At 36.2% G+C, this 26,881-nt stretch overlaps 2 protein-coding genes and 1 pseudogene across 2 annotated transcripts; 2 read left to right on the forward strand and 1 right to left on the reverse strand.

The window, feature by feature from the left end:
• The first annotated feature begins 229 nt into the window (after positions 1-229).
• LOC125480524 (secreted RxLR effector protein 161-like) lies at positions 230-631 on the forward strand. Its single transcript, XM_048591455.1, has one exon. It carries the CDS (start codon positions 230-232, stop codon positions 629-631), a length of 402 nt encoding a protein of 133 aa, XP_048447412.1.
• A 6,740-nt stretch (positions 632-7,371) lies between these two features.
• LOC125480527 (phosphate transporter PHO1-like) lies at positions 7,372-16,173 on the forward strand. Its single transcript, XM_048591456.1, has 15 exons — positions 7,372-7,640; positions 9,066-9,149; positions 9,297-9,534; positions 10,759-11,101; positions 11,840-11,888; positions 12,251-12,322; positions 12,833-12,962; positions 13,527-13,647; positions 14,358-14,607; positions 14,772-14,876; positions 14,986-15,030; positions 15,158-15,310; positions 15,413-15,694; positions 15,799-15,938; positions 16,066-16,173. Exons 1-15 carry the CDS (start codon positions 7,404-7,406, stop codon positions 16,154-16,156), a joined length of 2,340 nt encoding a protein of 779 aa, XP_048447413.1. The 5' UTR covers positions 7,372-7,403; the 3' UTR covers positions 16,157-16,173.
• A 7,761-nt stretch (positions 16,174-23,934) lies between these two features.
• On the reverse strand, positions 23,935-26,023 carry LOC125480525 (annotated as a pseudogene).
• Between the last annotated feature and the right edge of the window lie 858 nt (positions 26,024-26,881).

Genomic DNA, 26,881 nt, shown 5'->3' on the forward strand with positions numbered 1-26,881 from the left:
GTCATCCCATTTTGAGATGACAGATATGGGTGAAGCACATTATGTGCTTGGAGTTAAGATCACGAGAGATCGCTCAAGGAAACATCTAAGTTTGTCTCAATAGACTTACATTAAGAAGGTACTTGAACGATTTAAGATGGAGAACTCCAAACCCATAGACACTCCAATGGAAAAAGGCACGATATTGTCCTTAGAACAGTGACCAAAGACTAAGAAAGAGAAAGAACAAATGGAAAACGTCCACTATGGCTATGCAATAAGAAGTATAATGTATGCGATGCTTTGCATGCGTCCGGACATTTGCCATGTCGTGAGCACGGTAAGCCGTTATCAAAGTAATCCTGGACAAGCTCATTGGCAAACTGTCAAGAGGATTATGAGATACCTGCAAGGAACAAAAGATTTAGCCCTATTTTACCAAGGAGGGAATATGAAGTTGAGAGGATATAGTGATGCAAACTGGGCAAGCGATAGAGATGAACGCAAGCCCACCTCTAGTTATGCTTTTGTCCTTGGAGGTGGAATTGTTTCTTGGTGTAGCAAGAAGCAAACTTGTATTGCTCTGTCCACAATGGAGTCAGAATATGTTGCCCTTGGATCAGCTGTTTGGCTTAGGAGATTTCTACAATAGATGGGAGTTACGGCTTATGCTCAAGAAGCTGTACTTGTCTACTGTGATAGTACTTTAGCCTTAACATACACTAAAGATCCTAAATATCATGGCAAATCTAAGCACATAGATACACAATATCATTTCTTTAGGAACAAGGTTACCAAGGGTGAAGTAATGTTGAAACATATCTCGACCAGTAATGTTGAAACATTTCTTTATGACTAAACCCATAATTAGAAACTCGTTTCTGACTCATGTAAAGAATATGGGTTTATGTAGGGTTTGATGTGTTTTTCTTTGTATTTGACATTATTATTGCATAAAAATGCATTGAAGTTTTTCATTTCATATTTATTTTTGAAATGATTGTTTACACATCTTTACGAGTGTCAGCAAGCTAAAATAGGTTTTTCACACAAACGATTTGCCATGGCGTTGAGATAGCGAGTAGGATGAGACATTGGTGTCCTCAACGCATTGGACTGCAAGACCAAACACGTGTATATTGAATGTACCAATATGCACAAGGTAAACGTCGCCTTAGAAGTGTCTAAGATGAGACTTAATAGAAGTCGAACATGAGATTTGTTTTATGCTGAAGCTTGTAAAGCCAGATATGAGTATCTAGGTTAGTGCCGAGAAGGTGACTAGGCTAGAAGACTCAAGTTAGGCGTTTGTGTAGCGACTAGACTAAGATCCGTATGGTGTATGTCCAATGACATGCGACACACTCATTGAAATGAAGATACACCATAGCATACAAATCATATTGTATATGCTATAATCGACTGATAGTGGGAGTGATGAATTGATCCCTGCTTCAATCACTGTGTGAACCATAAGGAATCTATACTATTCCACCCTTATGCCCTTTAAACTAAAGTCTATGTTAGAATGATGAGGTTTAATGATAGTTACTTTAGCACGTTTATCTAAGACGGTCATGTTAGCTACTGTCCTAAGAGGCGTGTCTAGGCAAGGAGTTAAATCAAATTAGACTGACATGAGAGCTTAAGGAAGACAGTTCGAAGAAAATACCATGTCATGTGATTCATTAGCTACGCAACGTCTTTTGATATTTGTTATCAAACATAAGACATCGATACATGATACTTATGAGACATGACATTATTTTTATTTTCATAACGAGGGATAAAGAATGTCAAGTCTAGTGTGTGACGAACAGTCTGGGGCATAAAACGATGAATTTCCGAGTGATGCACTATTGTTAGTTTAGTGATAGCTTACTAGCAATGCTCCTAGTTTTGTATGTTCTTTCTCGCAAGGTCGCGCATCCCATTTCCTGTATGAGGAGATAGACTAGAATGGATGTGAACTAAGTGTGTTGATTGAGACTATGCCACACCCTATCTGGGTGAGTGGGAAATGTAGGATTTATCTTATAAGATAAATAAATATCAAAGGATATACCACCCATATGAGGATATTAACCTCTTAATTATCTATGTGATAATTAGATGAAAATCAAGAGATATTCATATTAGAATATACTTGGGATTTTCATAGGCTTTTTAGTCTTTGTACACTCTTCCCAATCACTATATAAGGAGGTTTTGGGGAAGAGAGAAGACATAAGAAACACAAACTTTACCACAGTTCAAATATTCTAGTTAGCTCTTTAGAGCTATCACTTTCAGCTCTAGGTCTTGGGAGGCGAAAACCAAGGGGCAACTCGACATACTGTAGCCAACCCAACGACCTCTGAGGTTCTAGACATGCACGGAGAGTCAGAGCAGTTGTTCGTATTTGTAGGAGCGTGTTGAGATTCAAGCTTCTGCATAAAAGGTACACGCGTCCTTTCGAATTTATTTATAGTCTTCCAAGATGGATGAATGGCCTTGCCCTTCCCAGGTGATAGTACTTTTGTTCCTCTTGATCATAAGCATTTTTCTTGGAAACATCTTACATTAGAATGTCATTTTGACAACTACTTGGAGCAACATTATACATAAGAGGAAAAAGGAATATCATTAATCCATAAATGCTTCTAAAGTATTTGTCATCACATCACACTTTTGGTTAGGCTCATGAGTCTATGCCCTAATTTGCAAATGTAAATTGTAATATGAAATTTTGACCTCAAACCAACATGGAGTTGAAACCGTGTTAAATTATTGAATATGCTTATAAGTTGGATCCTAAATTAATCTCAATTTCCATTGAAATACTAACATTAGTGAAGAATAGGCTAAGGTTGTGCTTTCAAGTATGTTTGATAACCAAGATGGCAAGAGATGGCAAATTATTGCAACAAGGTGGCATAAGAAAATGTTCTATATAATACATACCAAAAGACTATACTAGTGTAAATATCATCACATAATTAGTGTCAATGACTCGCTGGTCTCTTATTCCATAATAACTTCTTAGGCAACTTAGCTTGTCCTCTTGTAGATGTTTGAGATAATAAATAGTGCTCATGCAACCGAAACCTAAACTAAAAGTACGACTTCCCCAACTTCTTATTCACACATTCAAGAATCTTCAAATTAGATAGGTACACCTCAAATAGTATATAACATCAAAATAAAAATATATAAGTGAGTGGTTGAAATTATTACTACTAAATCCAAGTAAAATCAAACTCACTAGCAACGACGCCAACAATTTTTCCTTATCTTCAGCTGGGGCCTTCATCCATCTCTTGTAGTACACTGGTGCATCACTTCGAACAAGAATCCCTTTCTTAGAAGTGAAAAAAAGTTGACACACCCGCATCAATTGGAACTTCCTATTTGAAATCAAAGATGACTAACATCTTCTTCATGTCATTGGCCTCGAAAATATTGTGGAGGCGTTTCTCAAATGACTTTCCACGTGTCATTCTTTATGTAGAAAAATCAAGGGTAAATTACATTTTACCCTTTCAAGTTTGAGTGCAATTGCAACCTCATACAATATCTTTAAAACATTTTAACCTCATACATTACTTATCATATAATTGCAATTTCATAGCAAGTGGCCATTTACCACAGTTGTGGAAAGTTGTTCAGTCATTGCATGACAGCGTGGGTTCGAACCCCGTCGGTGGCTAATCTAACATAATTTATCGTTTGACAAAAACAAAAAAAAATTACAATTTCATACATCCATTAAATTTTCTGTTAATTAATTTGTTAAATGATGATGTGTGGTACCATGTGTGACCCATAATTTTATGATGTGTCCGACTAATTGGTGCTAAAAAAAAAAGAAAAAAAAAGGCATTTAATCATGCTTCAACCAAATCAATTCTCGTACCACCCATCACAATTCACAACTACTTCTTCTCCACACATCGCATCGGCTCATCTTCTCCCATCCATCACAGCCATTTGTAGCTTCCGCCCCCACAACCCGCAACGATCTCTATGCCCGGCATCCATCCCACAACCCACTTCCAACCAATATGCTAAAATTTCTTTGAAAATAGGAAAAGCAACACACACATCAGATCTACTCAACTTAATACCCAAAATTTTGATAGATCAGGTCCGTTAACCTTAGACGGCATTCAAGCCTTAACAGTCATTTTCGTCCGTCCCAAGCGTCATTACCCAACTGTTATCTACTATGCGATTTTGATCAATAAGTGTTGCCAAATATCGAATTTCATTCAGAAACAACGTGTGTATTGCACAGTACATCAATCAAGAATCCTTATTTTCTTGCAGCATTGGTTGTATGGAGGTTAGGTCAAGTGAATGATGGGTTCATGATCACCTTACGTTAAGATTAAATTGAGCACGTCCTATATCTTCAAACTAGTAGGAAATACCACTTCCTTAACGGGCAGTAGAAAAAGTCACATTCAATTCTCACGATTCATTATTTAAGCAATTTTTAATTCATTTTAAACAAGCGATATTACAGACTTTGAACACATAAATTTAACTGCAAAGGTGAACTCTTATTGAAAGTGACTTGAACACATAACCTTAAGTCTTTTATTTTATTTATTTTTATTTTTATGAAAAAGTAATCCATTAAAGAGAAAAGCCCTAAGGCAACCAGGTTGAGTACAATCAAACAAATAGGTTTGTTGAGCAACTAAAGGAAGAGATCTATCCCAAACGTACAAACTATTGATGGAATACCCAACATTAGTGACAACACTCGCAAAAAAAAAAATTGGCCTTCCTGAAAATGTGCTTCCAATTAATAACCTCAAAAGAACTGGCCATCTTCCGGATGTCCTCCAAAATCGTCTCAGTCTCCATGGGATATGATAAGTGCCTCGGATGGAATCAATTACAAGTTTTGAGACTCCTTGACCGTTGATTCTTTTGAAATTCCTAATTTTTGCCATCCATAATCCATCATGAAGAGCCAGGCATCCAGCAACAGATTTAGTGTTATGTCCAATTCTACGAGCCCCAGCTAAGATAGGCTTCCCATTCTCATTTCTAATGATCAAACCTTGGTTGATAAGAGAACCATCAAAGTTTAATTTAAAAAAGCCAGAATCAGGGGGGACCATTTGATGGATTTGTCATTCCTTCTACTAGAAATTGAAATCTTCTGATTTTCTTTAAATACTCCTTGCCAATAATTAGGGCAATAACAACCTCTCTTAGGGTCTGCTTTTTTTATTCTGAAAACCAATTTAAGTTTCTCTCTTTCCAAATTTTCCAACAGATGAGCAAAACGACGCTTAAGTCGTTTAGATTTTCTTCCATCTTATAGTTAAGAGACTCAAGCCAATCATTGAACTGTATGAAATGATTTATCTTTATAGTATTAATAATTTCTGGACTGCTCCAAACTTGGTTAGCAAAGGTGCAATTCATAAAAAGAATACTTATACTTTCATTCTCAGAGTTCCAAAGAGGGCAACTGGTTGGAATGTTAATAATATGTCATGATAAACGATCTCGAGTATGAAGTCTTCCCATGATAAGCTACGAACTAAATAATTTAACCTTATAAGGTATATTAAGCTTCAACATTCTCTTCAGGAGATTAATAGAATGACAACCATTATTTGCACCGTTTTGGATCCAAGTTGCGGATTTAATTAACCGAGAAATTGCCATTTGCATTAGGCCCCCCAGCAAATGGAATTATGGAATCATGTTGAGGAGCTAGAAGCAAAGGAATGCTACAAATCTTATTAACAATATCTGTATCTACAACAGAAGAAAGAAAATCTCGATCCCAATTGCAATTATTAATGAAAGTGATTGACTTTCAAGTTCTAGTTGATACTACTTAATTGATCATTGCTCAAGAGGTTAGACAAAGGCAAAGAAAAAACCCAATTATAGGTCCAAAAAGGAATGCTTTCTCCATTTCCCCACCACCCATCTTAACCTCATCTTAACGAGAAATTTTTTCAGGAGCCGGGACATAGGACAGTTGGAATTCCCTCCTATAAATATCTGACATCTAGGATATCATCTTCTTAAACTACTCAATCTTTAAATCTCATTGCCCAGAATATAATTAAAATTATATTAAAAAAATCAATAAAGAAAACAGGCAAATGACTCAAATTACCCTTCAGAATCTGGAACCCTCCGCCCCACCCCCACCATTCCTCCCATCCCTTTACCTCTCTATTACCCTTTCTCTAATTTCTTTCTCCTTTCTCTCTCCTTTTCTTCTTTCTCCTCCTCTCTTATGCCGGAGAAGAACACAGGAAGGCCGACCACTTCACCATCAGTTAGATCGGCATTGGACACACCAAATTTGAGGTTGAGTTGCCGTTGAACATCCATTGGCTTCCATGTCGAATTAAGAGTGGAGAAATCGAGGGAAAACGAGAAAGAAAAATAGGAAGAGAGAGAAGAGATGGGGTGCCCCGATAAATTAGCCGGTCGGCGATAAGGGTGGGTAGCAGCTGCCATCTGGTGATTTTTTGGCGTGGATGAGATGGTGAATTGTTCACTATGATAGGGGTAATTCAGAAATTGTGTTGATAAAAAATTTTAATTTGGAGTTTTTTCATTTTAAAAAATAAAAGAGACAGATGGCAACTTTTGATTAGTTGGGAACCCCAACTCAGCTATTATGGAAAAATTTCTCCATCTTAACAACATGCCTAGCATTTAAGAAGCCTTTCCAGGCACAAGAGTGATTTTGCCTAACTTTCGTTTCCAAGAAACTCTCATGTCTTAAGTACTTATTTCTAATAATTTGAACCCATCTATTTTGTTCATCAGTAATGATTTTCCAGCCCAACTTGGCCAAGCAAGCATTGTTAAAACGAACACTATTTCTAATACCCAGGCCACCACTCTCTTTTGAAGAGCAAACTTTATCCCAAGGGAATAATTTAAACGTAACCTTAAGTGCAAGGAAGCTCTCTCATAGACGGTAGTTTTGAAAACAGAACCTTAACTGCAAGATGAATTCTCTTTTTATTACTTGATCAGCTATAAATATCTTTTTACATTTTTAAATTTGAAAGAGATGGAGAAACGAGAGCAATAACTCTGTTTAACTTTTTATACATAAAACTGGTACAATCTGTAATACAGGTGAGTTGTGTGTTAGGTACTAATGTGAGAATAAGCAATATATCTTTGTTTTTTATTTTCGGTCGACAGCAATATATTTATGTTTATTGATGCAATTAAATTTGTCTTTTATTGGATAAATTTTTTGTCCCAAAAGCAAATCATTCAACTCTCACTATACGTCTCTCTCTCTCTCTCTCTCTCTCTCTCTCTCTCTCTCTCTCTCTCTCTCCTGCCTCTCTATATAAACCACTTTCATTTCTCTCTAATACTTCTTAATAAACTCTCCTCTCTTCTCCTCCTTTTTCCTTCACACACGCATAACAAGAATGGTGAAGTTCTCAAAGGAGCTTGAAGCTCAGCTTATACCAGAATGGAAGGGTGCTTTCGTCAACTACTGGCTACTCAAGAAACAAGTTAAGAAGATCAAGCTTTCAAGAGTCCCCAAACAACCCTCAGACGCAGACGGAGATTTCGGTGTCTCCATTTTCGATCCAGTTCGCTTTGTCACCAAAAGAATTAGCGAAATGTTGTTCAATTTCGATAACAAAACGGAGATAATTCAGGTAATCAATTAATGCACACGAATAGAACATGTCAATAGTTATATATCTATTAACATAATAATTTTCAATGAGTTCTTTTTTTTTTTTTTTTTTGAGGTTTATAGGTGGTTGCTAGGAAGGGTTTTGCCTACTTTGGATTTTCAGGCGAGTTTCAGGCAATTGTTAACAAGTTTACAAATCTAAAAGGAATAAAGAACTCCAAAAACTTGGTTAACTTAAGTTTCTTTCCTTCTTTTCATTAGTTCCCCGATAAAAATAAAGTTGGTGTGTTTTGGATTTTGTCCTTCTTTGTGGGTTGTGTTCAGACCTGCAAAACACTCCAGTAATCACGTCATTTTCAGGCTAAAGGTTTCGGGTTGTGTTTCCAAAACTCTGATTCCTAAACCGATCCTCCGATACCACTGCTTAAAATCTTCTTCATTCCTCGTCCCTTTCACTCTGTTAAAGTTACGTCCTTTCAACGCTCGTTAGCCATAACATCCACTTTAGTGACACAAGCACCAAAGCTTTACTTCAGTGCCGGTGCCGTGAATGTTTTAGGGTATATAAATATATAGATGCTTCGGTTTCTCGCCCTTGGAAATATGCATGATATGTGTGCATGGCACAATGGAAATAACATTGGCTTCGATTAGCGAGGCGGCTAGAGGCGTCTTTCCAAGGACCCCTTTACAAAATCAACACCACAAGGATTTTCTTTAAAAAAAAAAAAAAAAAAAAAAGAAACATAATATTGGTATTACATTTGTGCATCGTACAAGAATAATGTTGGACACATTAGATACGTGCACTAAATGGTGTGTCATCAAATAAATTTGTACTTTAATTCAAGTTGGAAATCAATGAATAATTATAATTAAAAATTGTATGGTGTAGAATGTGTCATATCATTTGATGCACAAATTTAATGTATGTAGCACCAATATTCTGTAAATTAAAATTGAGTAACCAGACAATAACTTCCCTTCTTTAACGCATAAAAGTGGGTCTTTCTAAAATGAACATTAGCTATTGGACTACAGGAATGACTTATATACAGTGGCTTCTTTAATCTTTTTTCTCATCAAATACATGCTCTTTTGCTTTTCCATGAACTAGGCTCCCCTTTTTGTTTAGTTAACAGATTCAATGATCGGCGTACATTATAATTTGTTCAAAACGTTAATAAAGTGGCCGGAAATGTCAGAAAATGTTTCAGAGTCCAGCAAGTATAGTGCCCCTTCTTTTGGTCTTCTTACAAGACTTTTTTGAGGGTTTCGATCTTTCTCACGAAAGCAAATTATGGAACGGTTGTAGTTGTAGACATACTCATATCACGAAACCATCGTGACCATGTGAAAGTAAATCCAAAACCAACATGAAAAGACACTAAAAAACAAAGACAGCAGTCCCATAAATTATTATGGATCTTTTTCTGTTGCACAGGTGAAGAGTAAAATCATGGAGGATGGTGATGAAGAAGAAATTTATGAGACAGAGCTCGCTCAGTTGTTTTCATCGGAGGATGAGGTATTAACAAATATTGGTACAAATTTTACCACTAAATAATTAACCAATCCAAAGTAATTAAGGTGACTAGGGTTAGTTGATTTTTTATTTATTGAAAAACATTTTAATTAGGGCAATATTTAATGTGTTGGGTTGGTGTTTATGTAGGTGAGGGTGTTTTTTGAGGCACTAGATGTAGAACTTAACAAAGTGAACCAATTTTACAAGACGAAAGAGAGTGAGTTTCTTGAGAGAGGAGAGATTTTGAACAAACAGCTACAGATTTTGCTGGACCTCAAGCAAATTCTCAATGACCGGCGGTGGAAGAATTCTGGATCAAAATCCAACATTCCGAGTGTTCCCAGCTCATGGTCTTCTTCTCCCCGGAATTCCGACTTCAGTACCGGTAAGCCTCTTGTTTCGAAATAGGACATCTGCTTATGTTTTCTGTGTTGATATTATACTTCTGGCCAAATTAACAGAGTTTTGCTTACATGGACTTCCACATGATGAGGTAGGTGGAAACACATGGAAATTTCGAGACTGTTCATGTGCAACAAAAGAGATACAGAAAATAAACCATTTAGTGTTGCTTTTTAGATTATGACAAGGCCATGGACCACCTAATAATGCCCATAAAGGGAAAAAATTTGGGTCGTTTTACATTAGATCAAACCAAAAATAAATTCTACCTCCCTCTCTTCATGGTGATACGGACTCTTTAGGCCAGTGCCTTAATAATTAACTTCGGTCTTTATTTGTGATTTAGCAAAAGAAAATTAGCTGTTAAGGATCAGTGGCCACAAAATCCATGGCTGTACTCGAATTCTAGTAGTGCCATATGAGGTCACATTTCTTTCTTGCAAGTATTGCTTGCATTCTCAATCCTCTTTCACATTTGCAAGTGATAAATTGTCAACTTTGTAGGTTTAATGGATATACATATGCAAATAAACCACTTTATATGGTATACTAAACGTATGGGAGTTTTCGTGGTCTTTATGGCACTTTGGCTTTCAAGTCGCAAGTCTAATCGTTAGTGCACCTATCTAATATCTATCTATCACAGCTGGAGGAAGATAAATTCTGGACAAATCCAAATCTTTAACGCTATTGTCATCAACTTTTCTCTTTTTTGAGAAAGGCATAAAGAAAATATATCAAAATTTACTCTTTCTGTTCTGTCTCAAATATTTTCCATGTTCCCCTATAAATTTGCTAAGAATATAAGCTCTACATAAAAACTATTAAACTGAATAAAAAAAATGCTGTTGAAGAAGTAGGGAGTTTATCAAAAGAATCATATCAACCAAAAAAATACCAAATATTAGTCTTAGTAGCATTATTACTCGTGATAGAATTGAGAGATGATGGTGTATGACCTAATAACTTTTTTTTGTATAGGGTGAGTCTTACATGCATGGTCCTCCTTTTTTTAATCCGATGAAACTTCATTAAGAACGATCAAGAACGTACATAGGACAGACATGCCAAACATAATAATGTTACATGTTCATTAAGTCCTATATGATGCGAGAGAGTTGAGAAAAGAATTAGGTTGTAAAGAATTTTTCAAAATTAAAAAATTATGAAGCCATGCATTAATTACTATTAATCGACCTTGATGCAGAGAGCGTGGCGGAATCGAATACGGCCCCTACAGAAATAACACAAACGAGTGAAGCACTTGCAGCATTAGAAAGAAATGGTGTTAACTTTATTAACACGACAACTCGGGGTAAGACCAAGAAAGGCAAACCTAAAACGGCCATGAGGATTGATATTCCAAACACAACACCGACAAGAACTATCACAGCTGTTACATCAATGCTTTGGGAAGATTTAGTGAACAATCCTAAAAAGGATGGCCCTGGAGAGTTCATCAATCGAAAGAAGATACAGTGTGCTGAAAAGATGATTAGAGGGGCTTTTGTAGAGCTCTACAGAGGTCTTGGTTTGCTTAAAACTTACAGGTTCTATCTCTTTCTTTTTATAACAATTACTTTGATTTACAAGCTAGGGATAAAAAAAAGCTTAAATATTAAATTTGGTGTGATTCAGCTATTTTTACTGTTTCAGACTCGGTTAAAAGCAATCAAACCAATAACTGAGACATTTGGAACATATTTTCTGATTCTCTGAACAACAATAGAAATAAACCACGTAACAAGATGGTGTCGTGTCGATTACAGGAACAGTCAGCAAGGCGGTCAATTATGTAGCTTAAATCTAGTTTGTTAGAAACGAATGGCGTCCTCGTTAATTTGGGCCACATTTTCTGTTTTTTTTTATTTTTAAAGTATACGTATAGAATTTGGTTTATATACATGTTTAAGCACGCAGATGGGATCTTTGCAGAATCCTTCACTTTGACTTGAGCATTTGTATCCTCAAGTAGCAAAAGCATTAGCAACAGTTTCTGAAAGGTATATAACAAATGACCCTTTTATTGTGCTGCTGATGTGGGCACTGGGTGAAAACACATGGATATGAAAATTATCAAGGTGGTGATACTATATACTACTAAATAGTTCTCTTTCTAAAATAGAGAAGTGGAAGGAATCAAACACCGTCTTAATAGTGAAAGCTACTTAATTGTGCAGTGTAACACTGGATCTACGCATTATTTAGCTTAGCTAATGATTGTAGTTTTAAGTATGTTTTCTTTAAGTACTTGATTAAGTATCTAAACAAATTTGTAACTTCTACAGCTCACTAAATATGGTAGCTTTTACAAAGATCCTAAAGAAATTCGACAAGGTAAGATATACATTAATTTGTTTTTTGTCAAACGATAGATTTGTTAGATTAAATATTATATTAAAATATATTTTGATATTCTACCATTTTCTTCGGCCTCATTTAATTAGCAAATAAAAATATCTCAACTTCATGAGCCATGATAGGATAGTATTATTAAGCTGCATTGATTTTATTAGGGATTTTACTTTTAGGTGGTTATACAGGTCATGAGTCATGCATATTTAATTAGGCGTATAACAGTGCTTATCAAGTTTTGTTTCTCCAAATTCTGTCGATCTTATTGTTGCTTTATACACATTTACCACATCCACTATTGGTGTACGTAATAACTTGGAGCAACTAAGTTTTTCCATGTATAGGTATCAAACCAGCAGGCGTCAGAAAGTTATCTGAAAGCAGTGAAGATATCACATTTCATTTGTTCTGACAAGGTAACCAGTCTGATACCCTAGCTGCAATCCTAATCTAACTAATATGCACATGCTTGGTGCTTGAATCTGCTCTAGTTACCATGATTTTCATTTCTTTTTCCGTTGTTTTGTATAATGAACATGATCATTATTTTGTATTAGTTGTACTTAGTTTTTGAGTGGAGAGGTTTGACTTGTTATTGCCGTCTCCATGTTAACATGTCAAATAATAATTTAATAAAAGAAGATTTACTACAGAATTCAAAATATTCTAGTGCTATTTTTTAAGGGAGTTTTAACGAAAAGTTCACGGTACTGTTCACTTTAACGAAAAATTACATTTTTATACTAAAAAATCAATATTGGTGCAATTCACTTTACCCTTTATTTTGTCCTTATTATTAAAACTCAAAGTTTTCAGACTTTTTTTCATTAGTTTTTCTATTTTTTAATTCATTTAACTAGTGTTGGAGACAGTTTTAATGGTTTTCTGACTGGGCTTGTGTGTATTGTTATATATGGTTTGAAAAGGTTGTTAGACTAATGGACGAAGTGGAGTCCATATTCACAAAGCACTTCGCCAGTAATGACAAGAAAAAGGCAATGAAGTTTTTGAGGCCACAACAAAACAAAGATTCTCATACTGTTACCTTTTTTGTTGGTAATCTCTCTCTGTCTCTCTCTCTCTGTAATATGCGCACACGCGCGCACGCACACACAAATAATTAATAAGAGTGCATACATGTAAATATTTCTGAGGTTATTACTGGCTGGCATTATACAAATTTCCATATATATTTATAAATTTAAAATACATAATGGCTATCTTAAAGTGTCAAATACAGCTTCATATAATATAAGAAAGGTCACTATATAATGCTAGTCCAATGATTATTTAACTATTGTGCCATAAAGGGCATTTTCACCAAATGGCACAAAAGTTTAATGACAGAAACATCGCTTATGCAGTGCAATATGATGCATGATTAGTCCTGGGGGCCAACATGAACCGCATTAATCTGCATCGTATCGTATAAAGCTTTTACTTGCCACTAATCCTGATAGTGGGATTGCTCAATATTTAATTGAATGAATGGTGGCCACCAAAAATTTACTTGGTGCCCCACAAATCAGGAGCCCGATTGTTGTATGAGTTTTTTGTTTGATCTGATTGTGGTCTCAATCTTTTAATAAAGCATGGTCGTTTTTTGTTATGTGGATGCAGGTTTGTTTACAGGTTGTTTTGTATCATTGTTTAGTGTGTATGCAATTTTAGCGCACTTGTCTGGTATATTCTCTCCTAGCACAGAAAGAGATTACATGGAAACTGTCTACCCTGTTTTCAGGTGCACTTTTCATCCCATATATTTCTTTTAAAAAGTTATATATTTACACATAGGAGGGAGAAAACAAATTGATATCAAACTCATCATTTACAAGAATCAAACTGAAACATTTTACTTACAAATAAAAAATAATACTACTAAATTGTCCTAAGAAGTGGCTTTGGTCCCAATCTATATATTAAATAGCCCTAATTTTTTTACGCATATACTATATAAAATGATAACATATATAAATCGTATCATAAAATAGCAATAGTTTCTACTATGATCTAAAATTAAACTATTTGCACTAAAATTGTGAACCATACTGCAGACAATATCACCAACAGAGGTGAGAGTATGAGAATCACTTGTATAGATTGAGCCATAGCATTGTTAGTATTGTGGCGATGATATGTATTGTCAGTCACTTGAATACACTAATTTAAGCAAATATATCCCTAACTTCATGTTAGTGGCTAGATAATGAAGTTTTTATGCTTAACTACGTGAAATTTCTTAGCTTACTGGCTCATTTCTTAAACTTAAACTTCGGTGTCTTTTAATTTTCCAATAAGGTATTTAAGCCTTAGTTATAGGAGGTCTTGGGTTCGAAACCTCTAATTCTCAGTCACCAATCCTTTGTTGGTTTGCAAAGTGTAGGATGGGGGCTGCAGCTATGTATTTATTCATGTCTGCATTTCTCTAATTAAGGGTGTGAATTTGTGCAGTGTTTTTGCCTTACTCAGCCTGCACTTGTTTATGTATGGGTGCAACCTATTCATGTGGAAGAGTACAAGAATCAATTACAACTTTATATTTGAATTCCAATCAAGCACGGCCCTCAAGTATCGCGATGCCTTCCTCGTATGCACAACCTTCATGACAACTGTGGTTGCTGCCATGGTTGTGCACCTTATATTAAGGGCAAAAAACTTCTTACCTAGCCGAGTTGATGCCATTCCTGGAGTTTTCCTTCTGGTTAGTTTCATTGCTTTAATCAAGGTCTTGTTAGGAAGATGGCTTGGAGTTGAGTAACTTGTATAAAACATAATAATCAAAACTCAGGCTTTAAAATAAAGTAACTAAGAAAATTGAGACATATATCATGAAACATTGTGCTAATCTTCATTTGAATTTTCCAGTTTGCTGTTGCACTGCTTGTATGCCCATTTGACATCTTCTATCGACCAACTCGTTACTGCTTCATCAGAGTAATTCGTAACATAGTCTGCTCACCACTTTACAAGGTACATTTACAGCTTCTCTCATCTTCTCATCAAATATGCAGAATGCTACGCAATATTTTGAAATTAGAATTAATATACTTTTTGTTTTTGTCATTTGAAAAATATGCAGGTTTTGATGGTAGATTTTTTTATGGCTGATCAACTTACTAGCCAGGTAATCACATTATACTTCAACGGATACAAAAAAACATCTAATGCCACTGTAAACCAAGTCCTAAAAGTAAATAACTCTTAACATTCATCCCTTGTTATGTAATGAACTGTGATCTTCCTGCTTGTAGATCCCATTGCTGAGACACATGGAATCTACAGCTTGTTACTTTCTTGCTGGAAATTTCAGATCACACCAATACGAAACCTGCCGAAGTGGAAGGCTATTTAGAGAGCTGCTTTATGTTATCTCGTTCTTGCCATACTACTGGCGCGCCATGCAAGTAATGCAACCTCTCCCATTATTTTTCTGTTCAGTGAAAATCATAATTCTTTTAGCTAGTCCAACTGACATGTAACCTTTTCCATATGCAATGAACTTCAAGTGTGCAAGGCGATGGTTTGATGAATGTGACGTTAACCATTTGGCTAACATGGGAAAATATGTTTCTGCCATGGTGGCAGCCGGATCAAGGATTACATATGCTAACAACCCGCACAGCCACCTATGGTTTTATATAGTAGTGATCACCTCTGTGGTGGCTACAGTCTACCAGTTGTACTGGGACTTTGTCATGGACTGGGGGCTTTTCGACGCAAAATCCAAGAACTTATGGCTAAGAGACGAACTTATTCTCAAGAACAAAAGCATCTATTATGCTTCCATTGTGAGTTTTTATTTAAATCTTTATGTGGCCTATACTTTCATTGCCTCCTTAGCATAAACCACATTCATTCAAAATTCTCAAACAGATGGTGCAAATTTATGCAGGCCTTGAATGCGGTCCTAAGAGTCGCTTGGGTAGAAACAGTAATGGGATTTCATAGAATTCCGGATGTTGAGTCACGATTGCTGGACTTTCTCTTAGCTTCATTAGAGGTTATCCGACGAGGGCATTGGAACTTTTACAGGTACAACATCATTTTTGAACAAAATATTTGACCAATAATAGGGTAACTCCTGAGTCATATTCTTCTATACAAGCACTAAAAATAAAATCACAAGCTTCTCAACTTGTTAGATTTTTGGGTCAAACAGGTTAGAGAATGAGCATCTAAATAATGTTGGCAAGTACAGGGCAGTGAAGACTGTTCCGCTACCATTCCGTGAGACAGATTCTGATGGCTAAGATGATCCTGTCTAATATGTATAGAAACCCCGAAATGCTGACATGGGAAAATTAAGCCATGGCAGAAGGAATCCAGACTTTCTTATATCAATGTGTGAGATCCTGCCATCCATTCATCTCACATTACACTTCGGAATATATATATAAATTGTAAGGCACCGCCAAGTGTAATGAAGAAAGGCGCTTTTCAAATGGAGTACCTTTTTCTGCTGTTCCTTTTGGCATTTTAATGTGGAGGTGTATCATATATTTCTGAAGACAGTTCCTTTTCGGATTGACTATTAAAATGCTCGCATTCAAATAACAATCTATATGAACCCCATTACAAGAAATGAAAATTGGAGCAAGTGATTTCATTTCAACAGTTTGTCTCAATTTGATGAACCATCAGAAAACAATTCTGTCTTATCTGATTATTTTTACTAAAAGAATAGCACGATTAGGGGCTTACCATTCTTGATGGAAACATGGTCAAATACAAACCTTAAAAGCGAAGCTTCGTCTTTGAAATTCTGCATGAGAAATTTACTGTGAGAGTGAGGCTTTGTAATATTTGTACTCAAGTTTCCTAATCTTCAATTCTAGGGGCAGATTAAGTAATGGTGCATATGTAATGGCAGGGAAGGGCAAGAACACAGGTCTCTCTCTCTCTCTTCACAAATCGTCAGTCGTAGAGAACTCAACTGAAATTAAAATCCTGGAACCTTACATTGTAGTTTTTCCTTGGTGTTTAAACATGTAAAGAATGTGCTAACAGACATGAGGCTTTGTAATATTTGTACTCATAATCTTCAATTCTAGGGGCAGATTAAGTAATGGTGCATATGCAATGGCAGGGAAGGGCAAGCACAAAGCTCTCTTTCCCTTCACAAATCGTCAGTCGTAGAGAACTCAACTGAAATTAAAATCCTGGAACCTCATGTTGTAGTTTTTCCTTGGTGTTTAAACATGTAAAGAATGTGCTAACATATATCTGGTTTAAACCTGTTTGGACCTAGATTTATCATCCCCGTTCGGGTCGAGTGAGCGTGGCATTTGAGTCGAGTGCGTGCGCATCTCGTTCGAGTCGAGTGAGTGCCGTTTCGTTTGAGTCGAGTGAGTGTGCATTCGAGTCGAGTGTGATATGAATAATATACGTTGTTAGATGTTTGTTATGAGCTTATGATGCAATGGTTAGATAGAATGACAAATGACAAATGTCAATAGATTGTGAGTTGAGTGTGTGGCTTAGTTAGTAAGCTACCTAGTCTAGTATATAACCAACATGTGTAACCACCTTGTACTAAGTTTTGTGAATCATTAATAAACTGAATATTCTCTCTCTCTCTCTCTCTCTAAATCTCTACTTCTCTCTCTATCTCTTTCTTTCTTCTTCTGCAAGATAAGTTCTTCATAGTTTACATGGTATTAATCACCGCAAAGCTTCGTGCTTGTCGGTTCTTCGATCTTGGATTTCTCCGCTTCCGCTCTCTATCTGTGAACAGCTCCCCTTTCTCACATTTCTTGGGTTCTTGATCTCTCTATATTTCTTGGTTCCTTGTGCACCTTCTTGTGCACTCCAGGTGTTTGGTTTAATTCCGTTGAGAATTTGCATATGGGTTTCTCTCTTATTGGAAGCTATGGTGATGGCTGCACAACTTCATATCCTTCAATCTCCTATTACCTCTCTTATATCAACAGTTTCTTCATCTGTTACTGTCAAACTGGATGATTCCAACTATCTTGTGTGGAATTTCCAGATGGAATTACTTTTGGAAGGTCATGGCATAATGGGTTTTGTCGATGGCACCAACCCTTGTCCCTCACAGTTTGATTCCACTACATCTGGGGATTCAATTGAGACTGATACCTTCAAGATTTGGAAGATGCATGATAGGGCACTCATGCAATTGATCACTGCCACTTTGTCTCATTCCGTCGTTTCTTGTGCAATTGGAAGTACCAATGCTCGTGACTTGTGGACTCGTCTCAAGGAGCAATTTTCCATTGTTACTCATACAACAATCTTTTAGATGAAATCTGATTTGCAAAACATCAAGAAAGGTACTGATTCAATTTCTCAGTATTTACAAAGAATCAAAGAGGCTCGTGATTATCTTTCTGCTGCTGCAGTAACATTTGAGGATGATGATATTGTGATATTAACTTTGAATGGTCTTTCTTCTGAGTATAATACTTTAAGGTCTATAATTCGAGGAAGAGAAAATGTTATCTCAATGAAGGATCTTTGCTCTTAGTTACTTGTTGAGGAAGCAATGATTGAAAATGTGGCTGCCACTCCTTTCTTAATTGCGATGGTTGCCAAGAATGGTGGTAATGATTATAAGAATTCAAGCTATGTTCGACAGTCTAATTCTGGAGATCAGTCTAAATCTGGGAATTCTTTTCAAAATAATTCTTATGATTCTCAATCTGGGTTCTATAATGCTTCTGGTTATAAGCCAAATTTTAATAAGAACAAGGGCAAGGGGAAATATTACAACAATTCACAGCCTAGGTTTGGGAATAACATATTTGGTTACATCAATAATGTTCTTGGTATTCTTGGAAATTCACCACCATCTCAGCAAGGCCAGTTTAACACTACATGTCAAATTTGTGGTAAATATGGGCATTTGGCTGATATTTGCAAGTTCAGGAATTCGGATATTGCAGCTGTTCAATGTTGTCAAATATGTGGTAAAAAGAATCATAGTGCCCAGTTTTGTCTTTACAGAAACTCCAATGTTCAGAACTCTTCACCTACTGCTATGCATGTCAACACTATCTCACATTTTGTTGTTTTAAGTACACCTCTTCAGCAGTTTTGGCTCACTGATTTAGGGGCTACATCACATATGATGACTAATCTAAATAATTTTTCCTTGGCTACTCCCTATCCATCCACTGAGACAATTCAAACAGCTAGTGGTGCAGGTTTATCCATTTCACATATTGGTTCTTCCAGTATTCCAACTCCAATCAAACCACTGCAATTACATTCTATCCTATATGTTCCTAGATTAACACAGAATTTGTTATTTGTACATTGATTGTGTCTGGATAATAATTGCTGGTTGATATATGATGCTTTCTGTTTTTAGATTCAGGACAAGGCCACATGGAGGATAATGTTTAAGGGGCTTTGCAATGATGGGTTGTATCCAATTCCACTTTCAGCACCTGCATCATCTTTATCAACTCGATCTCCAGTGGCATTTCTTGGACAACAAGTATCTTCTACACTTTGGCATAATAGATTAGGGTATCCATCAAAATCTGTAGTGTCTTCCAGTTTAAAACAATGTAAAGTGTCTGTTACATTTGATTCATCACTTGTGATTTGTTCTACTTGTCTGGAAGGCAAATTTTGTAAACTGCCCTTTGTTGCTTCTGTGTCAAATATGTTACCCCCTTTGAAGTTGTACATACTGATGTTTGGGGTCCCTCTCCATGTATTTTTGTTGAAGGTTGAAAATACTATGTAACATTCATTGATGAATGCACTAGATATTGTTAGATTTTTCCTCTCAGCAATAAAACTGATGTTTGTTTTGTCTTTGTTGGTTTTTACAATTTTGTTTTGAACCATTTTACAACTACCATTAAAACCTTACAAAGTGATGGGGGAGGGGAATATATTAGTAAAACATTTCAAACCTTTCTTCTTGATAAAGGAATCAAACATCAATTGTCTTGTCCTCATACTCCGGAACAAAATGGGCTAGCTGAAAGAAAACATAGACATATCATTGAAACCTCTATCACACTTTTACAAACTGCTTCATTACCTCCACAGTTTTGGTCTTTTGCTTTTCAATTGGCTGTCTATCTTATTAATAGAATGGCTACCTCAACCTTAAACAACAAATCACCATTTGAATTATTGTTTAATTCCATTCCTGATATCACTCATTTAAGAATTTTTGGGTGTTCATTTTTTCCACTACTCAAACCCTATAATAGTACGAAACTCCAGCCTCGGACCACAAAATGCATATTTTTGGATTATGCTACTAAGTATAAAGGGTATATTTGTTATGAGGTATCTCATAAAACGGTATATGTTTCCAGACATGTCATATTCGATGAAATTGAATTTCCATATACTAGTTTGCTTTCAAAATGCCCAATTCCTTTGTGTTCCAAGTCTTCTCCGTCATTTGTTGTATCACAGTCTCCAAATATGTCTGTCACTCATCAAAATACTATAGCCCCTAGTCATACTACTATGCCAAACACTGTTAGTTCTCATTCTTCAGATACCAATGATACTCACAATTCCAGTACATAACTCATTACTGCAATCCCAACAATATCAGCAAGTTCTTCTCAATCATTATCCTCTCCTCACCCTGTGGCTCCTGCAAATACTTCTTAGTCTTATTCTGAGCAATCTGAAGATCCTATTGGTTTTTCTCCTGAAAGTTTACAAGTTATATTACCAATTCCAACACTAAATACACATTCAATGCAGACTCGGTCTAAAAGTGGGATATCTAAGAAAAAGGTATTTCTCTCGGTTCTTTAAGATGATCAGTTTGTGGATTTGTCTCAAACAAAGCCTGCAACATATAAGTCAGCCTTGAAATCTTCTATGTGGTTATCAGCAATGAAAGATGAACTTTCAGCTCTTCATTCTAAAGGTACTTGGTCCCTTGTTCCTCTTCCTCCACATAAAAATCTTATAGGGTGTAAGTGGGTTCATAAGATTAAAAAAAATGTTGATGGCACCATTTCCATGTATAAAGCAAGACTAGTTGCCAAAGGTTTTAATCAAGAGAAGGGTATAGATTATCGAGAAACCTTCAGTCCTGTGGTTAAACTAACTACAGTAAGGTTAGTATTAGCTTTTGCTGCTCACTTTGGTTGGTCACTTAGACAATTAGATATGAAGAATGCCCTTCTTCATGGCATATTACAATAGGAAGTATACATGTCTCAACCCCCTGGTTTTTTGGATCCTCAACATTCAACACATGTGTGTAAATTACACAAGTCTTTATATGGTCTAAAACAAGCCCCAAGGGCTTGGAATGATAGATTCACAAATTTTTTTGCCATCTCTAGAGTTTCTTACTACATACTCAGATTCTTCACTCTTTGTGAAACATGTTGGACAATCAGTTGTTGTTCTCTTATTGTATGACGATAACATAATCATTACAGGCAGTGCTACAGATGCAATTACTGAGGTTATTAGAGCTTTACATTCAGAATTTGATATCAAGGACTTAGGGCCTCTTCATTATTTTCTTGGTATTCAAATTACACAGCAGTCCAATGGTTTGTTTCTTTCTCAATCTAAGTATGTCTCAGATTTGTTGATAAAAACTGATATGCTACAATCCAAGTCATTTATAACTCCTTGCCTACCTTATAACAGATTGTTAAAGGATGATGGTAAACCATTTAACAATCCTGCTTTATATAAAAGCATTGTTGGTACACTTCAGTATTTAACATTCACAAGGCCTGATATTGCCTTCTTTGTGCATCAAGTTTGCCAATTCATGCATTGTCCAATGGAATCACACTTTGTTGTTGTCAAAAGAATACTTAGATACTTTAGGGGTACACAAGACTATTGCATTCAGTTTAGTAAAGGGGATATGGACTTCTATGCTTATAGTGATGCTGACTGGGCAGGAGATCCTAATGACAGGAGGTCTACAACAGGTTTGGTTGTATATTTGGGATCTAATCCTATTTCATGGTCCTCTAAGAAGCAAAATACAATTTCAAGATCCTCTACTGAGGCAGAATACAAGGCTTTATCTTCTACTGCAGCTGAGGTGGATTGGATCAAGCAGTTATTACAAGTTATGCATATTTTTGTGAATTCTCCAATTCTCTTATATTGTGATAATCTCTCGGCCATTGCTCTTGCTTATAATCCAGTTATGCATCAAAGGACAAAGCATATTGAGATTGATGTTCATTTTGTCCGAGAAAGGGTAGCTAAGAAGTTACTCCAGGTCCAATTCGTTACTTCTAATGCTCAGTTTGCAGACATTCTCACCAAAAGCTTATCTACCTCTTTATTTCAAACTCATTGTTACAATCTCAGGCTTGGAAATTCCCATCCTGAGATTGAGGAGGGATGATAAGAATAATATAGGTTGTTAGATGTTTGTTATGAGCTGATGATTCAATGGTTAGATAGAATGACAAATGTCAATGGATTGTGAGTTGAATGTGTGGCTTAGTTAGTAAGCTAGCTAGTCTGGTATATAACCAGCATGTGTAACCACCTTGTACTAAGTTTTTTGAATCATTAATAAACTGAATATTCTCTCTCTCTCTCTCTCTCTCTAAATCTCTACTTCTCTATCTCTATCTCTATCTCTTTCTTTCTTCTTCTACAAGATACAGTGAGTTTTTCATAGTTTATAAAGTAAGCGCGTCGTTTGAGTTGAGGGAGCTTCCAATCCCTATTTCCTTGCAATTTACTTTCTCGCATTTTATTTTCTTGCCATAGGAGTATTGTAATTTAGTTACTTACCAATTCGATCCATTCGACTAGCAGTTCGTTTGGGTTGATGTGATTACTTTCACATACATCCAAGCTTACCTTATCAACCACCATAACCATTCCACTTCACTTTCACAAACATCACCTGTTCTAAAGTCCTTGCACCCAAGGTATGGAGAACCCTTAACCGAGACGCATTTCTTTCTTGGTCACAACCATTTTGAAAGAAGCCAGACAAAGGGCAAATCAAATTTTACTCGCTCAGCCTCTAGGGCATGAATTGGCACACCTATAACAAAAACTTGAAGGACAAGAGATACTGAAATTCTTGGATGTGTGGCTGAGACCAATTTTGAGACCATCTTTTGGCATGAGCAATGGGACGCAAATGATTTTCATTTTATATGTACAAACTATTTTTCTACCGGAAATGAATATCACCAAGCTGTGATGGGGTAATATGGTTTACAATGGACTCCACAACCATTTTAGTTCTAGTTTTGGCTATTATGAGCCAAATTATAATCATAATTGAACTCAAAACATGACTGAGTCATGGTTAACACAAGATCCTAACCTAGAATAACTACACCTACACTGACTTTGACGGTCGAATCAAACATGGGTAGTTTGAAACAAGACTTGAATGAAACCATTCATAGGACGACCATAACGAAAAATATCAACAATACACTTTAATGCATTGTTGCAAGCAGTGAAGAAGAATGAAAGATGCACTGCACCACCACCCTCGCTAAACTCAGGGTGCGACAACTTGGTTAGTTAACAAGTTCAATATCAACAATCATAATTGCTACTCCTAGTTCCAACAACAACCTCAACCGGTTTGTCAATCCCAATCGCATGTGAGGTATGTGGAGTACGTTACTCCACGACCATCACTGGACTTGGGGTTTAACTCCTGGGTTAATCAAGGGGTTCAACAACGACAATCACAATTACCACCCCAACTTCAAGGGCCTCAACTGATTTGTCAATCAATCCCAGTCATATGGGACGTTCATGGAGTTAAAAGGTGAAGAACACTTGATAAACCAAGTGTAGATTTTAATCCCCTTAGTTGATCTTGTTTATCGATAGTCTCTGGTGTTATTCAAACTTATAAGATGATGCTATGAGAATATATGAACAATAAAGTAAACACGTCATACACAAACACATAATTTAGAGAGGTTCAGCGAACTTTGCCAACTCCTCGTGTAAACACGTCATACATAAACCCATATGTGGTAGAAATACGACTCCTTGATTTAATCATAAATAATGTTTACAAGATATATAGGGTTTAAAGAAGACCCATATGTGGTAGAAATCTTAAATTATTTGTAATCAATATTGCATTCCTTTCATTACGAAAAGCTTCTGCATTAATAGTTATATTCTAACACTTTCTCAGAGAATCAGCTATTCTCTTTGAAAGACAGTATGCAGTTGATTGGATGGTGATCATGGGATTGACACCAACAGCACTAGGCAGAACACTCCCATCGCATACGAAGAGGCTTTCTGCTTCCCAGCTCTCCCCATTCTCATCAACCGCTCCTTCCTTTGCATTGATTCCCATTCTACAGCTCCCCATCTGATGAGCCGAGGAATAGGTTGTCCAATTCTCTACTAGTGACTGCGGCCCTTCATCTGCAATAACCATGTCGAGAAACTCCTCCAGTTCCTCCTTATCAATCCCTTTACATTTGAGTCTTAGCCCATCACTCCGATGTGTGCCAACTTCAATTGCTCCTGCTGCTATTAGAATCCTCAATGCCTGCCTTAAACCTCCCTTTATGTTCTCTTTGTCTAAGGCAGAAAAGTCATAACTTACTCTTCCGCCCTTCGTAACTACCCCAGAACCCTTATCCCTGATAATTGAAATCAAATGGGCAGTTCTTGAAAACTTCAGCATTCTGTTCTTTATGTCTTCCCAGACACCCAAGGGCTCAAAGCAGAAAATGTTCCCGGGCCCTAATGCCGGTGTTTCTATGATTGCTTTTACCTTAGAGTCTGCTGATACCACCTTATACACTGATGTAATTATTCCACCCTCATAGTTTTATTTACCCTTGACTCTGAATTTGAGTCAGGGAAATACCCCCAGGCCATTAAAAACAGGGTGGAGATGAAGAATTCCGACCATATTCTTGTTCTTAAGTCCACTAGAAGCATTAAAGGGGGTGTCAAAAGAGCTTCCACAAGCTGAGATTGTAACTTTGGCCTCAATTTTGCAGCCTTTTCGTAATGTTATTGCTCAAAAGGTTTGGCCATTATACTCCCAAACACTTCTTTTTTCTTTTACTTCCACTTTTGCTGGTTTCCAATACAAATCTCTCAGCTTTACATCCAGTTATGATCACGGCACCATAATCCACTGCATCCATTAGCCATGTAGAATCTTCCCCTTTTCTCTCCTTTCCTGCATCCATAACCACATGATCCACAGTAATGCTTTTCTGAAGAATTTCGAGGCACAAAATCCACCCAAGGCCTAGATTCTCACACCCTTTCCTTAGTACTTGATTTTGAAACCCTTCCTCTACACAATTCTCAGTAACACCAATTCTCTCGCACACAGTATCCATTGCAGAAAGATACTTCCGATCCCCCGAAGAACTTGATCTTATGATCCTTATTCCATTCCTGAGCACAAAATTTGGTTGTTTTAATACAAGCTGACCAGTTAATAGCAGAGCCACCACCAACCTGGGATGCAGCCTGAAGCACAATTTTCCCATCACACAGTTACAAGAATGCCTCCTGATTCATAGAGTTGATCATGGGTAGGGAGCTTCCAAAGATAGAGTTAATCTGATGGGAGTGACAGTAGTTTTTCCTTTTTCAAGAACGATGACTTGTGGCCTGAGCTTGCAAGAACAGCAGCTGCGACACCTCTCCAACACCAGAGCCAACAACTATAACGTCACATTTGACGTTGTAAATATTTTTGTGCAGTCGTGTATGACTTGGAAGCCTTTCGTGTTTTGTAAGGGAATTCAGAAGGGTGGTATCAGTGTCAAGGGTCGTTTTCTATGATACCTTCTGAAAGGGCCTCTCTTGTTCTTGCATTGTTTGAGTGGTTCTTTTGATCATCTTGGTCATCAGTTTTCTACATGGTATCCAATGGCTTGCCATATTAGGTTTTCTGCATTCTCACCAACCTGCGTCAAAAGATTAAGATTGAAAAATTTAGGGATTGTTTGGTATTCAGTTTGAAATTAAATTATAGTTTTCAAAAATTAAGAATTTATTGGTTAAAAAAATCAATTCCAAAATAGTATCAAACATGTCTTAAGTTATCAAATGCTTGGAAACTACTTTACAGTTAAATACGGAGATTTTGCCTAGCAAACCTCATGGGATTTTAATCCATAATTACTAGAAAGTCTTGATATTTCCGTCATGTATTTTGACATCAGTAGGTCAGCATTAATATAACTCATCTACAAGAAAATACTATATACACAAGAACAATCAATGGCCACAACCCTTTTGTCAAGTGGCATGGCATAAGTGGGGATAGGATGAGGATTCACGTACAAACTCACACATGACCTCCATGAAATAAAAAGCCAAGAATTCTACAAGCTCCCACATGATCAATTGGTCTAACTCTTTATTAAATACAAGTTTTCATGTAGTTGGAGGAGGTCCCATATACAACACACACAAATGAATTAAGGACACCTCATTTTTTTACACCTATTTTGTAGAGCTCACTTCATAACCTTTTTCAATGATCTGAACCATCTATATTTTAATACATCATTCATAGATCATCTTTACAAAAAATTAAACAAATCAAAATCATTAAGACATTCATTTGTAGTGAAGAAAATAGATGAATACAGTTTTGCAAAGAAACACTAAAATGACTAACATTTAATCCAACAATCATATGGTTTCAGATTTTGGTGATTTTTTGTAAATATGATCGTTGAGTGAAGACCTAAAGATAGACTATTGAATCATTAAAATACATTACGAAATAGACCTACAAAATATGTGTAAAAAATGTTTTTCCTGATCCTAACACTATATATATATATATATACACACACACACCACACATACATACATATATATATATACATATACATATATACATATACACATACATACATATATATATATGTGTATATACATATACATATACATATATATATATATGTGTATCTATACATATACATATATATGTGTGTGTGATAAGTTTTAGTATTGAGTTTCTCCCAGATTACTTCCCTAGAAAGACTTTTTTTTGT

This window comes from the organism of the source record quoted next, unplaced genomic scaffold, assembly GCF_019419815.1.
Source record: "Pyrus x bretschneideri cultivar Hongxiangsu unplaced genomic scaffold, Pyrus_bretschneideri_v1 Contig339, whole genome shotgun sequence".
NCBI lineage: Eukaryota > Viridiplantae > Streptophyta > Magnoliopsida > Rosales > Rosaceae > Pyrus > Pyrus x bretschneideri.